The sequence below is a fragment of the Anomaloglossus baeobatrachus genome, chromosome 9 (genome assembly GCF_048569485.1).
Source record: "Anomaloglossus baeobatrachus isolate aAnoBae1 chromosome 9, aAnoBae1.hap1, whole genome shotgun sequence".
NCBI lineage: Eukaryota > Metazoa > Chordata > Amphibia > Anura > Aromobatidae > Anomaloglossus > Anomaloglossus baeobatrachus.
In genome coordinates, this window is record NC_134361.1 from 224,219,162 (window position 1) to 224,240,285 (window position 21,124).

Genomic DNA, 21,124 nt, shown 5'->3' on the forward strand with positions numbered 1-21,124 from the left:
GGCCATTGAGTCCTGGATCCTAGTATCTGCAGGGTTATCTCAAGGGGTCATTACCACTATGAGACAGGCCAGAAAACACACATCTGCCAAGATCTACCACAGAACGTGGAAGATATTCTTATCTTGGGCCTCTGCTCAGGGAGTTTCTCCCTGGCCAATTGCCTTGCCTACTTTCTTTCCTTCCTGCAATTCGGTTGGAAAAAGGTTTGTCGCTCGGTTCCCTTAAGGGACAAATCTCAGCGCTCTCTGTATTTTTTTTCAGAAGCGCCTAGCAAGACTACCTCAGGTACGCACGTTCCTGCAGGGGGTTTGCCGCTTAGTCCTTCCTTACAAACGACTGTTAGAACCCTGTGTTTTGAACAGGGTGCTGATGGTTCTGCAGAAACCACCATTCGAGCCTATGAGGGATTTTTTCTCTCTCACGCCTTTCGCAGAAAGTGGTTTTCCTAGGGGCAGTCACTTCACTTCGGAGAGTGTCTGTCGGGGCAGCATTGTCGTGCAAAGTCCCCTTCCCGGTGTCTCACCAGGTCAAGGGGTTCTGCGTCCGGTTCCGAAATTTCTCCCTAAGGTGGAATCCCCCCTTTCATCTCAATCAGGGTATCCGTACCCTCTATTTGTCTTCATCCAGTTCACCAATGTGAAAAGGATTTGCACTTGATTAGATCTGGTGAGAGCACTCAGACTCTTCATCGATCGTACGGCGTCCCTGCGCCGCTCGGAAGCACTCTTGTCCTTGTCGCTAGCCAGCGTAAAGGGTTGCAGGCTTCCAAATCAAGACTGGCTCGGTGGTTCAAGGAACCAATTCTCTAGCTTATCGTTCTGCTGGGCTTACGGTTCCCTCAGGGCTGAAGGTCCATTCTACCAGAGCGGTGGATGCGTCCTGGGCTTGAGGCACCAGGCTACGGCTCAGCTTGTGTGTCAGGCGGCTACCTAGTCCAGCCTCCACACTTTCACGAAACACTGTCAGGTGCATACCTATGCTTCGGAGGATGCCAGCATAGGCAGACGAGTCCTTCAGGCGGCGGTTGCCCACCTGTAGAAAGGGGCCGTTTTACGGCTCTATTACGAGGTATTATTTTACCCACCCAGGGATTGCTTTTGGACATCCCAATTGTCTGGGTCTCCCAATAGAGCGACAAAGAAGAAGGGAATTTTGTTTACTTACCGTAAATTCCTTTTCTTCTAGCTCTAATTGGGAGACCCAGCACCCGCCCCTGTTTTTTTGTATACACATGTTGTTCATGTTGAATGGTTTCAGTTCTCCGATATTCCTTCGGATTGAATTTGCTTAAACCAGTTTATTGGCTTTCCTCCTTCTTGCTTTTGCACTAAAACTGAGGAGCCCGTGATCCCACGGGGGGTGTATAGGCAGAAGGGGAGGGGCCTTACACTTTTGAGTGTGGTGCTTTGTGTGGCCTCCGGAGGCAGTAGCTATACACCCAATTGTCTGGGTCTCCCAATTAGAGCTAGAAGAAAAGGAATTTACGGTAAGTAAACAAAATTCCCTTCTTTTCACGCACTCCTGGTTTTGGCTACAAATACTAATGTATTTGCCCTGCCTCATTGGATATCATGGGTCCGAGTACAATCCCTTTTTTTATTGGATGCACAAGTCTTATTTGTACTCGTGTGAGCGATCTCTTACATGTTGAAGGCCTCTTTGAGGTTTAAAGGGCACTTCTATTGACTTTTGATCCTTATACTAGAAGGGTTATTTTCAATATTGATTACTATTTACCTATTTACCTTTACAAATCCAATTACTCAACCAAGCCAAACATGCATGTGTACTGGGCAGTCCAGAGGGATAGCTGAGGGCCAAAGGAACACTTAGAAAATCGACAATAGCCAACTATGTGGTCAACATTTGTATGAATGTATCACGTGCATTAATAGCTGCTCCAATTTATTACCCACCTACCTATATTTTAGTTGAGGGGGAGATTTCCTTTGAATTTTTATATATATATATATATATATATATATATATATATTTATTTTTATATATATATATATATATATATATATATATACTGTGTGTGTGTGTGTATATATATATATATATATATGTACACATATATATATATGTATGCATGTGTGTGTATATGTATATAAAGTGTCTATGTTTATATATATATATATATATATATATATATATATATATATATATATATAATGTGTGTGTATATATATATATATATATATATATATATATAATATAAATATTTATTTATAGATTTTAAAGGTACATTTCATGAAGGCCACATTGAATCATAGTAGCACAGTACATACTGTATGATAATAATCTAAAACTCTGAAGGAGTTATACCCTGAAATGTGTAATTTTTTTCCTTCAAAGGGGCCTCAAGGTTTTAAGGGAGATCAGGGTCTTCTTGGAGACAGAGGCGATGAAGTAAGTCCTGAATTATATATATACTAGAAGGTGGCCCGATTCTACGCATCGGGTATTCTAGAATTTACGCATTGTATAGTTAATGTATGATTTTTGTTATATATATATATATATAGATGTTGTTGTGTGTAGTTACCAAGTGTTTGTGTAGGGGCTGTACATGTTCTGGGTGTTGTCTGGGTGGGGGGGTGAGAGCGGTGTTGTATGTGTGTTGCGTTGTGTGTTGCGTTGTTTGTGGAGCACTGTGTGTCTGCAGCGTTCTGTGTGTGTGTGGTGCTGTGTGTGTTGCGCGGTTTGTGTGGCTGTGGAGTGCGTGTGTGTGTTTTGGGGGAGGTATGTTTTGTGCAGTGTGTGTGTTGCACGGTATGTGCGTATATTTATGTATGCCGCAGTGTTTGTGTGTTGGGTGTTGTGTGTGTGCGGCGTTGTCTGTGTGTGTGTGGGTGTCTGTGTAGGGCGGTGTTTGTGGTTCCCAGTGTGTGTGTGGTGTGTTGTGCGGTGCGTGTGTGGCGGTGTGTGTGTGTTTTGGGGGGAGGTGTGCACCCCCCATCGTGCTCCACCCCCCATGCTGTGCACCCCCATCGTGCTCCATCCCCCATGCTGCACACCCCCCATCGTGCTCCATCCCCCATGCTGCACTCCCCATCGTGCTCCATCCCCCATGCTGCGAACCCCTCAGAGAGGAGTATAATAGGAGTATAATGGGAGGAGTAGTCGTGGGGAAAGAGGAGTATAATGGGAGGAGTAGTCCTGGGGGGTGGTATACAGGTGCCCAATGTGTGCGGGTGGCGTGGCCTAGCGGGCATTGCGTGTGGGGGCGTGGCCTAGCGGGCATCGCGTGCGGGGGGCGTGACCTAGCGGGCATCGCGTGCGGGGGGCGTGCTCTAGCTGGCATCGCGTGTGGGGGCGTGGCCTAGCGGGCATCGCGGGGGGAGTGGCCTAGCGGGCATTGCGTGTGGGGACGTGGCCTAGTGGGGGCGTGGCCTAGCGGGCATCGCGTGCGGGGGTCGGGCCTGGCCAAACGGTTAATCCATGCGGGGGCGGGGCCAGTGGGCATCGCGTGCGGGGGTGTGGCCTAGCGGGTATCGCGTGCGGGGGGCGGGCCTGGCCAAACGGTTAATCCATGCGGGGGGCAGGGCCAGCGGGCATCGCGTGCGGGGGGCGTGGCCTAGCGGGCATCGTGTGCGAGGGGCGGGCCTGGCCAAACGGTTAATCCATGCGGGGGGCGGGGCCGAGCCGAGCGGCCAATCCGTGTGGAGGGGCGGGGCCAGGCCGAGCCCAGCGGCCAATCCGACGGTTGTCACTGTAAGGAAACAATTTTGGAGCAAGACAGACAGACAGACAGATAGAATAAGGCAATTATATATATACTAGAAGGTGGCCCGATTCTACGCATCGGGTATTCTAGAATTTACGTAGATGTTGTTGTGTGTAGTTACCAAGTGTTTGTGTAGGGGCTGTACATGTTCTGGGTGTTGTCTGGGTGTCGCGGGGGCTGAGAGCGGTGTTGTATGTGTGTTGCGTTGTTTGTGGAGCGCTGTGTGTCTGTAGCGTTGTGTGTGTGTGTGTTGCGCAGTTTGTGTGGGTGTGGTGTGTTTTGGGGGGAGGTATGTTTTGTGCAATGTGTGTGTTGTGCGGTATGTGCGTATATTTATGTATGCCGCGGTGTTTGTGTGTTGGGTGTTGTGTGTGTGCGGCGTTGTCTGTGTGTGTGGGTGTCTGTATATGGCGGTGTTTGTGGTTCCCAGTGTGTGTGTGGTGTGTTGTGTGTGTGTGTTGGGGGGAGGTGTGCACCTCCCATCGTGCTCCATCCCCCATGCTGCGCACCCCCCATCGTGCTCCATCCCCCATGCTGCCCCACCCCCCATAGTGCTCCATCCCCTATGCTGCGCATTCCCCATCGTGCTCCATCCCCTATGCTGCGCATTCCCCATCGTGCTCCATCCCCAATGCTGCGCACCCCCCATCGTGCTCCATCCCCAATGCTGCGCACCCCCCATCGTGCTCCATCCCCCATGCTGCGCACCCCCCATCGTGCTCCATCCCCCATGCTGCGCACTCCCTATCGTGCTCCATCCCCCATGCTGCGCACTCCCCATCGTGCTCCATCCTCCATGCTGCGCACTCCCCATCGTGCTCCATCCCCCATGCTGCGCACCCCCCATCGTGCTACATCCCCCATGCTGCGCACCCCATCGTGCTCCATCCCCCATGCTATAATAGTTCTCCTATTATACTCAGAGAGGAGTATAATAGGAGGACTATAATAGGAGGAGTAGTCCTGGGGGGAGAGGAGTATAATGCCGGCTCCCTGCACATGTGTACCAGGAGCCGGTGTACGCTGGTAACTATGATACACATCGGGTAACCAAGGGACCTTAGTTACCCGATGTGTATAATGGTTACCAGCGTTCACCGGCTCCGTCAAGATCCCAGCATCGCAAGGGTATGTCTGGCGCTGCTGGGATCGTGACGGAGCCGGTGTACACTGGTAACTATGATACACATTGGGTAACTAAGGGACCTTAGTTACCCGATGTGTATAATGGTTACCAGCATTCACCGGCTCCGTCACGATCCCAGCAGCGCAAGGTTATGTCTGGCGATGCGTGCGGAGGGCCGGGGCGAGTGGCCAATCCATGCGGAGGGCGGGGCCATGGCGAGCCCAGCGGCCAATCAGCTTTGTGTCACCGTAAGGACACAATTTTGGAGCAAGACAGACAGACAGACAGACAGAATAAGGCAATTATATATATAGATATATATATATATATATATATATATATATATATACCGTGTATATATATATATATAGTACATAATTTTTAAAAATAAAACTTCTTCTGGTGTACTTACTAGACTGATATGTCCAGGAAATATCCTGATGCACATGCGCTATAACTTATCATCCACTCTTTTTAAGTGGGTGGCTCTACTTAATAGTCATTCTGTCAGTGTTATAGGCGCTGGGAGTTTCATACCCTTACTTCACATCATGCAATACTCCTGCCATAGTCCTTCGATGTTATACATGTATGCAGTTTGACAGACTGGAGAGCAGAAGCAGAAAAACAAGGACTGGAGAGCACTTCCTGTAGAGAGACAAGGACCGAGCCACCCCACTTTCTGTAGAGAGGCAAAGACCCACCCCCGCTTTATGTAGAAAGGCAAAGACCCGCCCCTGCTTTCAGTAGAGATAGAAAGACCCGCCCCCATTTTCTTTACAGATAGAAAGACACGCCCCCATTTTCTTTAGAGATAGAAAGACCCACCCCGCTTTCTGTAAAGATAGAAAGACCCGCCCCCGCTTTCTGTAGAGAGATAAAGACCCGCCCCCGCTTTCTGTAGAGAGACAAAGACCCGTCCCCGCTTTCTGTAGAGAGAGAAAGACCCGCCCCCGCTTTCTGTAGAAAGAGAAAGACCCGCCCCCACTTTCTGTAGAGAGGCAAAGACCCGCCCCCGCTTTCTGTAGAGATAGAAAGACCCACCCCATTTTCTTTAGAGATAGAAAGACCCGCCCCCATTTTCTTTAGAGATAGAAAGACCCGCCCCCATTTTCTTTAGAGATAGAAAGACCCGCCCCCGCTTTCTGTAGAGAGACAAAGACCCGCCCCCGCTTTCTGTAGAGAGACAAAGACCCGCCCCCACTTTCTGTAGAGAGACAAAGACCCGCCCCCGCTTTCTGCAACCAGTCTTGTGCTCTTGCTGCCTAAGACGAATTGCACTTAACGATAGGCAGAGGGCAGAAAGTTAATTAGAAGCCAAGCATCTTGTGGCCGACACTTTGGAGTGATTTTTTGAGTATAAGACAAGATAATATTTTATATAAAGTAATTTACAGATTGCCCATTTTGTCACATTATTATCTAACGAGGCCAAGTTGTCTGAAAATGCAAAGAGCAATTAATGCAGATTTTTTTGAAGTTGCTTCTCTTTTGATTGACGATGCATTTGAGCGATGAATACACATTTGAGTGTGAAGCTGAAGATCACCTCTAAGTGTTTGTTAGTCTTGTGTTAAAGCATCCTGTGTCTTATCTACACGCAGGGTTTTCTCGGAGCATCGGGGTCTTCTGGGGAAAAAGGTATCAAAGGAATAAAGGTAACAAAACACATAACGCCGTTCACCTCCTCATCTCACTATAAGAAATGTATGTCTCTTCCATTACTTGCACATTTACAATCAAACTCTGCGTGTTGTATAGGTATCAAAAAACGATATACATGTATATGCGGTGCCCGAATGTTTACGTCATACTGTGCAGGGTATATCTACCATTAGCAGTGCAATGTCATGGTTTGGCCTACAGGGGCGCAATTGTGTGCAACTCACAAAAAGTGGTATAAAGTAATGATAACCATAACACGGTCAGACAAAGCCTAGTCACTGTGCCATAACAAATGAATCAATCTGTCCAAAAATGTCTGTCTACTTTTTTCTGAGTGTGTGTGCATGATTATCTTATAGTAGAAACAGGCTGTAATATAGGGATAAATACCACAATTTATTTTATCATAGGGAACTAAAGGAGAACCCGGACCCATGGGGCTGATAGGGGTGCAGGTAAGGGCTGATCTTTCATTATTTTTTACATTATTGTAGCTACAATGAAAAAAAAAAAAATAATTGTTTTGTTTCAGGGCCCTATGGGACAAAAAGGACCCCAGGGTCTCGCAGGAATTCCAGGAGTAATGGTGAGGCACATACACGAAACACACAAACATGTTTTCATTCGGTTCATCCAGACCTCTAAGTGGTGTTGATTACTGATTTTTTTGTAAAACCACGATTCTCATAGACGGGGAACTGCACCTACGATAGTTAAATTGCAAGTTTCATAATTGTTTGATTGGAAAATGATAACCGTAAAATTACCGTACTTTTTTTTTTAAAGTATATTTATTGTTTGATTTTTCATTGATGGAAATCATATTTTCACTTTTTACCTTTTCTTTTTTTAAGTGCTGTTGAACTTTTGCAACTTTTTGTCATTTTTACTTTTTAACTCTGGTTTTATTTTGGCAGGGAGAAAGTGGTGGTCCCGGAATCCGGGGTCTCCCTGGCCCAGAGGTATGTCCTCCCTGATTAATTTCATAGGCTGATTATCACTTGGTAAACCAATAAATGAGCTACGCTAAAAAAAAACAGTCAGCAATGTAGGTAGGTTCACACCAGATAACAGAGCTGTGGAGCTATGCAAGAAACAGTCAGCAATGTAGGTAGGTTCACACCGGATAACAGAGCTATGGAGATATGCAAAAAACAGTCAGCAATGTAGGTAGGTTCACACTGGATAACGGAGCTATGGAGCTATGCAAAAAACAGTCAGCAATGTAGGTAGGTTCACACTGGATAACAGAGCTGTGGAGCTTTGCAAAAAACAGTCGAAAATGTAGGTAGGTTCACACAAGATAACAGAGCTGTGGAGCTTTGCAAAAAACAGTCAGCAATGTAGGTAGGTTCACACCGGATAACAGAGCTGTGGAGCTATGCAAAAAAACAGTCGACAATGTAGGTAGGTTCACACAAGATAACAGAGCTGTGGAGCTATGTGAAAAACAGTCGACAATGTAGGTAAGTTCACACTGGATAACAGAGCTGTGGAGATATGCAAAAAACAGTCAGCAATGTAGGTAGGTTCACACAAGATAACAGAGCTATGGAGATATGCAAAAAACAGTCAGCAATGTAGGTAGGTTCACACTGGATAACAGAGCTGTGGAGCTATGTGAAAAACAGTCGACAATGTAGGTAGGTTCACACCGGATAACAGAGCTATGGAGATATGCAAAAACAGTCACCAATGTAGGTAGGTTCACACTGGATAACAGAGCTATGGAGATATGCAAAAAACAGTCAGCAATGTAGGTAGGTTCACACCAGATAACAGAGCTATGGAGATATGCAAAAAACAGCAATGTAGGTAAGTTCACACTGGATAACAGAGCTATGGAGCTATGTGAAAAACAGTCGATAATGTAGGTAGGTTCACACAGGATAACAGAGCTATGGAGCTATGCACAAAACAGTGAGCAATGTAGGTAGGTTCACACTGGATAACAGAGCTATGGAGCTTTGCAAAAACAGTCAGCAATGTAGGTAGGTTCACACTGGATAACAGAGCAATGGAGATATGCAAAAAACAGTCAGCAATGTAGGTAGGTTCACACTGGATAACAGAGCTATGGAGATATGTAAAAAACAGTCAGCAATGTAGGTAGGTTCACACTGGATAACAGAGCTGTGGAGCTTTGCAAAAAACAGTCGAAAATGTAGGTAGGTTCACACAAGATAACAGAGCTGTGGAGCTTTGCAAAAAACAGTCAGCAATGTAGGTAGGTTCACACCGGATAACAGAGCTGTGGAGCTATGCAAAAAAACAGTCGACAATGTAGGTAGGTTCACACAAGATAACAGAGCTGTGGAGCTATGTGAAAAACAGTCGACAATGTAGGTAAGTTCACACTGGATAACAGAGCTGTGGAGATATGCAAAAAACAGTCAGCAATGTAGGTAGGTTCACACAAGATAACAGAGCTATGGAGATATGCAAAAACAGTCACCAATGTAGGTAGGTTCACACTGGATAACAGAGCTATGGAGATATGCAAAAAACAGTCAGCAATGTAGGTAGGTTCACACCAGATAACAGAGCTATGGAGATATGCAAAAAACAGCAATGTAGGTAAGTTCACACTGGATAACAGAGCTATGGAGCTATGTGAAAAACAGTCGATAATGTAGTTAGGTTCACACAGGATAACAGAGCTATGGAGATATGCAAAAAACAGTGAGCAATGTAGGTAGGTTCACACTGGATAACAGAGCTATGGAGCTTTGCAAAAACAGTCAGCAATGTAGGTAGGTTCACACTGGATAACAGAGCAATGGAGATATGCAAAAAACAGTCAGCAATGTAGGTAGGTTCACACTGGATAACAGAGCTATGGAGATATGCAAAAAACAGTCAGCAATGTAGGTAGGTTCACACCAGATAACAGAGCTATGGAGATATGCAAAAACAGTCAGCAATGTAGGTAGGTTCACACTGGATAACAGAGCTATGGAGCTATGCAAAAAACAGTCAGCAATGTAGGTAGGTTCACACTGGATAACAGAGCTGTGGAGCTTTGCAAAAACAGTCAGCAATGAAGGTAAGTTCACACTGGATAACAGAGCTATGGAGCTATGTGAAAAACAGTCGACAATGTAGGTAGGTTCACACCGGATAACAGAGCTGTGGAGCTATGCAAAAAACAGTCAGCAATGTAGGTAGGTTCACACTGGATAACAGAGCTATGGAGCTTTGCAAAAACAGTCAGCAATGTAGGTAGGTTCACACCGGATAACAGAGCTGTGGAGATATGCAAAAAACAGTCACCAATGTAGGTAGGTTCACACTGGATAACAGAGCTGTGGAGATATGCTAAAACAGTCAGCAATGTAGGTAGGTTCACACCAGATAACAGAGCTGTGGAGATATGCTAAAACAGTCAGCAATGTAGGTCGGTTCACACCGTATAACAGAGCTGTGGAGCTATGCAAGATACAGTCAGCAATGTAGGTAGGTTCACACTGGATAACAGAGCTGTGGAGCTATGCAAGATACAGTCAGCAATGTAGGTAGGTTCACACTGGATAACAGAGCTATGGAGCTATGTGAAAAACAGTCAGCAATGTAGGTAGTTTCACACTGGATAACAGCTATGGAGCTTTGCAAAAACAGTCAGCAATGTAGGTAGGTTCACACTGGATAACAGAGCTATGGAGCTATGCAAAAAACAGTCAGCAATGTAGGAAGGTTCACACCGGATAACAGAGCTATGGAGCTATGCAAAAAACAGTCAGCAATGTACGTAGGTTCACACTGGATAACAGAGCTGTGGAGCTATGAAGAAACAGTCAACAATATAGGTAGGTTCACACCAGATAACAGAGCTGTGGCTTTTACCCGCTGATAGGCTATGTTCACACAAGACGTTTTTGGTGCGTTTTTCTCCTGACCAAAACCTGATCTTGTGTCAGAAGTCTCCTGGGGGTTATCTGTGGTTTTGCTGCAGTTTTTGGTGCGGTTTCTTCTCATTGCTTTCAATGGGTGGAAAACGCTGGGGAAAATAGGCAAAACCGCTGAAAATATTGACATGCTCATTCTTTCAAAACCTGAACAAAAACCAAGGTCTTTGACAAAACAGTCAGAAAAAAAACACTGGTAATGTGTGTGAGTGTGTGTGTGTGTGTGGTGTGTGTGTGTGTGTGGTGTGTGTGTGTGTGTGTGTGGTGTGTGTGTGTATGTGTGTGAGTGTGTGTGTGTATGTGTGTGTGTGTGTGTGTGTGTGTATGTGTGTGAGTGTGTGTGTGTATGTGTGTGTGTGTGTGTGTGTGTGGTGTGTGTGTGTGTGTGGTGTGTGTGTGTGTGGTGTGTGTGTGTGTGGTGTGTGTGTGTATGTGTGTGTGTGTGTGTGGTGTGTGTGTGTGTGTGTGTGTGGTGTGTGTGTGTGTGTGTGGTGTGTGTGTGTGTATGTGTGTGTGTATGTGTGTGAGTGTGTATGTGTGTGTGTGTGTGTGTGTGTGTGTGTATGTGTGTGAGTGTGTGTGTGTGTGTGGTGTGTGTGTGTGGTGTGTGTGTGTGTGTGTGTGTGGTGTGTGTGTGTGTGTGTGTGGTGTGTGTGTGTGGTGTGTGTGTGTGGTGTGTGTGTGTGTATGTGTGTGAGTGTGTGTGTGTGTGTGGTGTGTGTGTGGTGTGTGTGTGGTGTGTGTGTGTGTGTGTGTGTGGTGTGTGTGTATGTGTGTGTGTGTGTGTGTGTGGTGTGTGTGTGTGGTGTGTGTGTGTGTATGTGTGTGAGTGTGTGTGTGTGTGTGTGTGTGTGTGGTGTGTGTGTGGTGTGTGTGTGTGTGTGTGGTGTGTGTGTGTGTATGTGTGTGTGTGTGTGTGTGTGTGTGTGTGTGTGTGTGTGTGTGTGTGCATGAGATTGCTGGAATCTCATAGACGTTGCTGGGAATGTTTTGTCAGAGTTTTACGAGTAATAGCATGGATTTGCATAAAACCAAGACAAAAACCACGCTATAAAACGCACCAAAAACGCCATGTGTGAACCTAGCCATAATATTCCCAGTAAAATACTGTAGGCGGTAGATGTTATAACAAATCTCAGTCACATGCATCCACATTTTTTAGCTTCTAGGATGGATTCTAAAATACACAGCATACTACTTGTACACTGATGGCCTATCCTTAGGCGGGTTTTGCACGCTGCGACATCGGTAACAATGTGTTACCAACGCTACAGCGATAGTCCCCGCCTCCGTCGCAGGTGCGATATCTTGTGATTGCTGCCATAGCGAACATTATCACCTGCCCTGCGACGTCGCTCTGGCCGGCGAACCGCCTCCTTCCTAAGGGGGCGGGTCGTGCAGCGTCACAACGACGTCACACGGCAGGCGGCCAATAGAAGCGGACGGGCGGAGATGAGCGAGACGTAAACATCCCACCCACCTCCTTCCTTCCACAGAGCCGGCATGAGACGCGGTGACGCAGGTAAGCTGATGTTCCTCGCTCCTGCGGCTTCTCACACAGCGATGTGTGCTGCCGCAGGAACGAGGAACAACAAACATCGTACCTGTCGCTGCTGCCAAATAATGGAAATGTTGGACGCTACACCGATGATACGATAACGACACCATTGCGCTCGTTAATCGTATCAAAAAGGATTTACACACTACGATATCGACTGCGACGCCGGATGTGCGTCACTTTCGATTTGACTCCACCGATATCGCACCTGCAATGTCGTAGTGTGCAAAGCCCGCCTTAGGATAGATCATCAATGTCAGATCAGCCGACATCCCGCCCCCCCCGCCGATCAGGTGTTCTCGGAGGCGATATAAAAGTAGGGGACAACCTCTTTCATTTCTCCTCTGCGTTTTTAACCCTTTTAGTATAGCATGGGTGAAATACCCAGTGAATCTACAACAAAAACTGCAAAAAAATCTGCCTGAGTTTTTTTTAATGCAAATTTGACTCGGATATATGGCGCCGAGCGTGTGGTGCTGAGCAAATGTCAGAACTAGCAGGAAATATCAAGCAAAGGATTTGATCACACCGAGGTTTTTTTAGGAGTTCAAAACGCATAAGTCTGATCTATCAACCATAACCTCTGGAAATCTTGTCTGGTTACACTACTAATAATTTCACATTCTCTCTGCTTTATGTAGGGTGAACAGGGTCAGCCGGGATGCCCAGGGACCCAGGGGGTGAATGGGTCACAGGTGAGGAATTGATCTTATTTTATTGCTGAAATAAATGGGAAGTATTAGATGGATTAGTTTCCTATAGATTCCAATTATGATCAGATTTCCATGGACACAGCCCGCCGAGGAATAGATGATGTTAAAAATGTGCAGAAATAGAATTTGTATTTTTACATTCAGAACCTTTGTTTCTTCCGAAGATAAGTAGACGCTTATCTCTTCCAACTGATATTGGAGCAATTTACTCACTTGGCTAAGACAATATTTTGCACCCAGGTTAAGACTCACATGAAGCACAAAAATCATGATTTTCTACATTATAGATATTTTTGCAAGTGTGTAAATGTCTTTGTCTTCCTGGTATTAGGGAGATCAAGGACCTGCAGGATTTGGTGGTCGCCCTGGACCTCAGGTAAATAGCAGAGACTAGATTATAATATGGAAGTTTTACATGTCTATACACACCCCTGCGGCTCTTATTGGTGCATATTTCAGAGGAGTTTTTTCTTTGTTTGGGGTACTATATAAACTGGTCACATGATGTAATAAAGCAGAAACATGCAGTACACCACAAGCGTGTGTGCTGACCCCTGCGGCTCTTATTGGTGCATAATTCAGAGGAATTATTTCTTTGTTTGGGGTACTATATAAACTGGTCACATGATGTAATAAAGCAGAAACATGCAGTACACCACAAGCGTGTGTGCTGACCCCTGCGGCTCTTATTGGTGCATATTTCATAGGAGTTTTTCTTTGTTTGGGGTACTATATAAACTGGTCACATGATATAATAAAGCAGAAACATGCAGTACACCACAAGCGTGTGTGCTGACCCCTGCGGCTCTTATTGGTGCATATTTCATAGGAGTTTTTCTTTGTTTGGGGTACTATATAAACTGGTCACATGATATAATAAAGCAGAAACATGCAGTACACCACAAGCGTGTGTGCTGCAGTGATTTCCCGAGCGCTCGTAAAATAAAGCTTACTAATTTGAAGTTCCAAAGGCATAGAAGGAGTGTATTTCGCTCACATAATATAACGTTCCTCTCACAGAGGAGTGAAAGATGCAGTAATCAGTCAATACACTAGATGGCACTGGGGATACCTAGAGACTAAGGGATGTCAGGCAGGCCGGGGTCAGAACCGAAAGGGCACATAGAGATACAGGGAGCAGAAAGGAGAGAGGTTGTCAGACAAGGCGGAGGTTGGGTACCAGGAGAGTAAGTATAAACACAAGAGGCAGGCAGAAGCGTAGTCAGGGGAGAAGGCTGGGGTCAGGAGCCAGACGGGAACGGAGAAGTCAGAGGCGAGTAGACAGAGGCAAGTCAGGGGTCAGTCCTGGGTCAAGTACCAAAGATCAATCACTATACCCAGAAGACAGGCGCTTACTGCAACTTAGCCAGAGAAAACGACTGGCGCCGCTCTGGGCATGAACTCCCCCAGATAAAGGAGAGCAACAGCCCAGAAGCGGTGCGTGTAAGCCCCTCCCACAGCCGGCAAACAACCCGGTGCAGGAAACGGCCCATCACAGGGCAGAGAATAACATGTGACCGCACGCAGGAGAACCTAACAGAAGATCCCAGCGCAGGAGCCATACTACAAGTCAGGGCCATGGCAATAAGACATATCTAGGACAGAAATCCAATATTAACATTGTAAATGATGACAGCAATAAGGAAATCATGCCCGGCTGGCCTTGGAGCCCTGAAGGACTGTCCAATGATCACAGCGGGCGCCTCGCCCTGCATTTAGGTACTAGCTGATGACTGGGGTCCTAAAAATGAGCTGAGCTGTGAATTTGCATTATTATATATCTGATTGATTTGGTCCTTACGATTCTAACATCTGTACACAGGGCCCTCCCGGGTTAGAAGGATTGTGCGGACCACCAGGCCGAAGAGGACCACAGGTACCACGTTCATTTTAACGTTCAATACCATCAATAAAATATTGGCAGATTCCAAGACCCAGCGCGCCTGATCATGTATATATAATTGTATTATTGGTTGTTCCAGGGCCCGAGAGGAGCTGAGGGGCCGCCAGGTCAAAAAGGAGACCCGGTATGAGTTTGCACCCTTTTTATGATGGTTTCTGGATATAATATGTTTGTAAAGTTTTATTTTTAATGTTTTCTGAGCCTTCAAGTAATAATTATTGCTAATTGACAGGGAGAAGCTGGGCCTCCAGGTGTACGAGGGGAACGAGGATCAGAAGGACCTATGGTAAATGTAAAATCTAATCTAACATCAAAAGACGGAATATAATTTAGTAACGCTCAAAACTAAACATACCCTGGGTTGTGTATGACACGTGGGTTTTCTCTTTGGTGTTTGTTTTACTCCTCATCCATTAAAATGCACCATAAACGTATAATCGGCGGCAGGGGGGGCTGACATCTGGAATCAAAAGGGGGATTCTCTGCACTTGAATATTTCCAGATGCCCAAAGTGCAGGGAAAATTGCAAAAGTGGCACTGCTGCTTTCAGTTTGAGGATTGTTACGGTTCCTAGCAATATCCGACAATCCTGAGTCCAAGTGTAAATCAGCGTAATTGTGATTTGTGGCCATTAGGGGGCATAAGTAGTCAAAATTACCACGAGATGAAGCCATGTAGTCATCAGTGTCCTCAGCAATGTGACGGCCATGCTGTTCGCAGTAAGACTTTGTATCACAGACTTTAATATGTTGGAATATATTTTGTTCCACAGGGATTAATTGGATGGTCTGGAATGAATGGGCTGCCGGGAGACAAGGTACTGTGCTGCTGTCTTTATGTCGATGGTTATAAAGTAAAAAAAACACAAATAATTCTTGCAAATAAAGCTGGAAGCAAAAGAACACAAACATTTTCTGAGCCCAATAAATATGTCTTCTAGAGTTACTTAAAGGGGTTGTCCACTACTTTGACATTGATGGCCTATCAATGGTCATCAATGTCTGATCAGCCGGTTCCGACACCCTGCACCTGCAACGATCAGCTGTTCTTGGTGCCGGCGGCGGCAGCAGGCAGCTGGAAATGCTCAGTTCCGGCACTGCTCCGTCTTCTGATAGCGGCAGTGGCCGGGTACTGCACATCCACCTCCTATTGATTAGAATGGGAGGCGGATGTGCAATACCTGGCCACGGCCACTATCAGAAGACGGAGCAGCTCCAGAATGGTGCCACCACCGGGACCAAGTACAGCTGATCGGTGGGGGTTCGGGGCATTGGATCCTGGCCGATCATACATTGATGACCTATCCTAAGGATACGCCATCAATGTCAAAGTAGTGGACAACCCCTTGAAGCTCCTACATTTATTTAGGAGGTTTCGCACTTTTCCAAACTTAGAAAAAAGGTACTGAAAAATGAGAAATCTTCATTACATTTTTTTAGACAACTGATCCATATAGAAAAATTGGACATACACATTCGATTGCTGTCGGAGACCGTAGGGTTGATCAAAATGATTCCCGCATCCCTGGTCTTGGTCATCCAGTAGTCACAGCGGTATTCTGTGCCAACCGGACCAGAGCCCTGTGAGCTTCCTACTACTTGTAGGCATCGTGGGCGCCCTTCTTTTGAATAGTAGGCACTGTGGCGTCATGACATCACAACGCGTCATACCTCATGTAGTGGAGCCTAATAATCAGAAGAGGCGCCCACGATACTGGAAAGTAGAAAATCGTTTTCAGAGACCTGGTCCGACTACGACAATGTATCGCAGGGCTTGAGTGTCTCCTGTGTTTTTTATGGAGATCAAGAGGAGATCTAAGCTGCTCTCAGACAACTCCTCTGGAGGTGGCATATCTCCCCCCGAGAACGTAAAGATCAGATGTTCAACATACCCAATCCTCCTCTCCTCAGACATCATCTGTTGGAGAAGATTCGGGTTACATCCAGCCGAAATCTCTGGGTATGACCATCTTCAGGGGAGGTGAATTATGAAGAGACATGAGATAAAGCTTTCACAATCTGAAGATTAATGAGGTTATTGTGGGGAAAATCAGATCTAACTCCGTCACACTGTGTCTTTATCATAGGGTCGGCCTGTTGCTGAAGGGGAGAAAGGAGATCTAGGAGTCAAAGGAGACAAGGTACCAAAAGTCACCTCTGCCCCCAACATTTATAGCGATATTTCAACAATCTCATCTGTGAATTAACTTCCATCACTGTACTACATTCCTAAAATCAGCTTCATTAATGACTATTGTGTTTCATATAGGGATCTTCTGGAATCCCCGGCCCAAAAGGTCCTCCTGGAGAACAAGGACAAGCTGGATTTACAGGGTTCTCAGGACCAAAGGGGCTCATGGGAACAACAGGGGCCTTGGTAAATTTTAATATTTTTATGCTTATTACAGACGGTACATGTCACAAGGAGATGTTTGCAGGCATCACCAACTGTCACGGTGGCGTCAAGATCTGTGAAAACCACAGATTCTCTGCCTCTGCCTGCTAACTTCTCTGCTGTCTGTGATCATTGCAGGGAGACGCGGGTGTCGAAACACAAATTTAGGCAGGCTAGCAAGAGTTAATCCCTGCTGGGCTGATTGTTAGCCTCTTTGATCACATGCTGTGTGGAAGCCAGTTATGTTTGCTCCCCTCCTATATATGATGGCTGGACTATTCCAATAATGCCAGCTATAGCTTATCTATACTGGTCTGGTGAGGTGTTGTGATCCAGACTTACAGGTGGTTGTTGTGCATTATTACTGTGAGTGGTTGTGGTGTTAACCCTAGTTGTTTTTTTGTTGCTACCTTCCTGCTCTTGCTTTTTTCCTTAATCTCTTACAGTTTATTCCTGTGAGTTTGCAGTGTGTCTGAGTATTGCATTTCCCCTGTCTATCTTAATCTGTGTTTCCATCACACTCCTGCCACTTCCTTTCCGCCCGGGGAGTGGAGGTTTCACAGATTAGATCTGGTCAGGAGAAAAATAAGGCATCGGGCTCCAGCATCTCCACTTTCAAGGGTAATCTGGAGGTTAGGGATAGCCAAGGGTCCCCTAACATGAGTAACAGTATTGGAGCCCCCTGTCCCTCCCTATCCTGAAGTCACATCGTGACACTACATGTATCGGGGCTGACGTAAATAACAATATACTAATATAATTACCGGGCCTGTTGCCCACATGACATGATATTTCCTAGAGAATACCAAAGCATTCACCAAACCAGTCATGTAGTTATTCATACATTTCCAAGAAGGAAAGTGAAGTGTCTGACATAGGGCTCTTTCTTCCCATACATACTCATTACATCTATACACATAGTATTGTAATTCTCTTTATTTTAGGGTGATGAAGGTCAAGTAGGACCTTCTGGCACAAATGGCAGTGATGGACCTAAGGTTAGTTCTTGGTATTTGCTCAAAAGATTTACATTTTATCAAAATCTATGTTAACCATTGTATAAAGGGGCTCGTTATCATCTGAAGGCGTTTACCCAACATTTTAACAACTTTCAGTAAGTATTCCCACCTCTAGTCATGGCCGAGGATAGAAACTATTCCGGCCGTATAGTACAATAGAAAGGGAAGGGGAAAAAATGCCCTATCACTAGTGAAAGGGGGAAGTGGTGACCCCTGACAATAGCCTGCAGCTCACCCTCACTGCCGTCAACAACCCTATACAGGCTCCGCACCTGTCGCCGAGCAGAAATAACTCACCCTAGGTAAGGATGGATGGTATGAGCTCTTCGTCAACACCAAAAAATGCTAAGCAAGACAAAAGTAAGCAATACAGGGGAAACACAAATGCTACTACCTGAGCCCAGGTAGATAGCAAAAGTCAAACACTTATCTTAGGAGCAGCAACCACAGAAGTCTTGGAAACAACAAAAGGAGACGACCACTGCAGACCACAGCAAGGAACAACTATAAACCGCACCCAAACCACCCCAGGGTGAGGTTTATAAAGGAAGTCAGAGGTTGGCAACTGAGAGGAAAAACTGAAAGTTTCTCAGGGTCATAGAGTCCACTGCTGCAGAAACATGGAAGTGTCAGATAACCACACGTGCTGCCAATCTCTGGGATTTTCTAACAATTGCTGCCACTGGATTGTCAGCCGGTCGTGACACCTCTATGACAGGCCGTAACACCTCTATTGTCCATCTGTATTGTCTATATGCGGCGGCCAGAGATAGAAAGGATTACAAAAACACCTGAGTGGTCTGTGGCTACGTCATTTCCATGATATAAGAATACTCTTTCAAGCTGTCCATACTTACGAGCTAGATATCTGTCACTGAAGCTTTCAACTATCTGTTTTCCATACATAGGTATACACAGCCCGGTCTATACACATTAGGTGGTCTTCTGCGCCTACCAAAATGTGCGGGTTCTATAAACCATGCTCTAATGTATACGCCTGGCTTATGTGCTGCACATCACTAGTGGTAAAAAGCAATCAAAGGCATTAGTGATAAGATGGATTTTGGGCTTTCATTAAATAGACCATGTCTATGCTGTATCTCATAGTTTGAATTCCAAACTTTCATTCTTAACTTTTTACTGTTGATATTAATGAAGAAATATTTGTACTTTACATACCAAATTTTTCCTGTTTGCCTCTTGGAATTTAGGGAAGCCGTGGGCCAGATGGACCAAAGGGAATGACTGGACCAAGAGGAAACCGGGTAATAAAACTGCTTAAACTAGTACACATCTCTCGCTCCACTAATTTACATGGATGCCCTTAAACTCAAAAAACAAAAAGGTCCATTCTTCATGAGTCTGTGAACAAGTATACACCGTTCCTGTTGGCTAACTTATATGCATAGTAAAATCTTGACCCAATCACAGATTTTGGAAGGTGATAAACAGACTACCCTGTGTGCAGAATTATTAGGCAAATGAGTATTGTGATCACATAATACTTGTTATACATGTCGTCCTACTCCAAGCTGTATAGGCTGAGAGCCAACTACCAATTAAGTAAATCCGGTGATGTGCCTCTCTGTAATGAGGAGGGGTGCGGTGTAATGATAACAACACCCTATATAAGGGGTGCTTAATTATTAGGCAACTTCCTTTCCTTTGACAAAATGGGTCAGAAGATAGATTTGACGGGCTCTGAAAAGTCCAAAATTGTGAGATGTCTTGCAGAGGGACGCAGCAGTCTTGAAATTGCCAAACTTTTAAAGCGTGATCACCGAACAATCAAGCGTTTCATGGCAAATAGCCAACAGGGTCTCAAGAAGCGTGTTGGGCAAAAAAGGCATAACATAACTGCCCATGAATGGAGGAAAATCAAGCGTGAAGCTGCCAAGATGCCATTTGCCACCAGTTTGGCCATATTTCAGAGCTGCAGCGTTACTGGAGTATCAAAAAGCACAAGGTGCACTATACTCAGGCACATGGCCAAGGTAAGGAAGGCTGAAAAACCACCACCTCTGACCAAGAAACACAAGATAAAACCTCAAGACTGGGCCAAGAAATATCTGAAGACTGATTTTTCACAGGTTTTATGGACTGATGAAATGAGAGTGACTCTTAATGGGCCAGATGGATGGGCCAGAGGCTGGATTAGTAAAGGGCAGAGAGCTCCACTCCGACTCAGACGCCAGCAAGGTGGAGGTGGGCACTGGTATGGGCTGGGATCATATCAACTTGTGGGACCTTTTCGGGTTGAGGATGGAGTGAAGCTCAACTCCCAGACCTACTGCCAGTTTCTGGAAGACAACTTCTTCAAGCAGTGGTACAGGAAGAAGTCGCTATCGCTCAAGAAAAACATGATTTTCATGCAGGACAATGCTCCATCACATGCATCCAACTACTCCACAGCGTGGCCGGCCAGTAAAGGTCTAAAAGATGAAAAAATAATGACATGGCCCCCTTGTTCCCCTGATCTGAACCCCATAGAGAACCTGTGGTCCCTCATAAACTGTGAGCTCTACAGGGAGGGAAAACAGTGCACCTCTGGGAGCAGTGTCTGGAGGCTGTGGTGGCTGCTGCACGCAATGTGGAGCGTAAAGAGATCAAGCAATGACAGAATCTATGGATGGCGGCTGCTGAGTGTCATCAGAAAGAAAGGGGGCTATATTGGGGACTCATTTTTGGGGTTGTTTTTGCATGTCAGAAATGTTTATTTCTAAATGTTGTGCAGTTATATTGGTTTACCTGGTGAAAATAAACAAGTGAGATGGAAATAGATTTGGTTTTTATTAAGTTGCCTAATAATTCTGCACAGTAATAGTTACCTGCACAAACAGATCCTCCTAAGTTAGCGAAATCTAAAGAACCCCTCCAACTGGCAAAAATATTAAGCTTTGATATTTATGAGTCTTTTTGGTTGATTGAGAACATAGTTGTTGATCAATAATAAAAAAATCCTCTAAAATACAACTTGCCTAATAATTCTGCACACGGTGTATTAGTTGTGAGCAACATAATAGATACCGTAGCTGAAGCTTTCAGGAACTTCATAGGCCTCCTAGATCTTACACATGAAGGCTTTTGGATTGTGATGTTACGTTCCATCC

General features: G+C 45.5%; 1 protein-coding gene across 5 annotated transcripts in view; it reads left to right on the forward strand.

Moving 5' to 3' along the window:
• Window positions 1–21,124, forward strand: part of LOC142251646 (uncharacterized) — a 204,319-nt gene that overhangs the window by 91,147 nt on the left and 92,048 nt on the right. For all 5 annotated transcript variants that reach the window (XM_075324636.1, XM_075324638.1, XM_075324641.1 and 2 more), the window contains 15 exons: window positions 2,360–2,413; window positions 6,462–6,515; window positions 6,933–6,977; window positions 7,055–7,108; window positions 7,440–7,484; window positions 12,627–12,680; window positions 13,030–13,074; window positions 14,521–14,574; window positions 14,681–14,725; window positions 14,834–14,887; window positions 15,374–15,418; window positions 16,688–16,741; window positions 16,870–16,977; window positions 17,940–17,993; window positions 19,226–19,279. In XM_075324636.1, coding sequence (XP_075180751.1) covers window positions 2,360–2,413; window positions 6,462–6,515; window positions 6,933–6,977; window positions 7,055–7,108; window positions 7,440–7,484; window positions 12,627–12,680; window positions 13,030–13,074; window positions 14,521–14,574; window positions 14,681–14,725; window positions 14,834–14,887; window positions 15,374–15,418; window positions 16,688–16,741; window positions 16,870–16,977; window positions 17,940–17,993; window positions 19,226–19,279 — 819 coding nt within the window. The remainder of the gene's footprint in view (window positions 1–2,359; window positions 2,414–6,461; window positions 6,516–6,932; window positions 6,978–7,054; window positions 7,109–7,439; window positions 7,485–12,626; window positions 12,681–13,029; window positions 13,075–14,520; window positions 14,575–14,680; window positions 14,726–14,833; window positions 14,888–15,373; window positions 15,419–16,687; window positions 16,742–16,869; window positions 16,978–17,939; window positions 17,994–19,225; window positions 19,280–21,124) is intronic.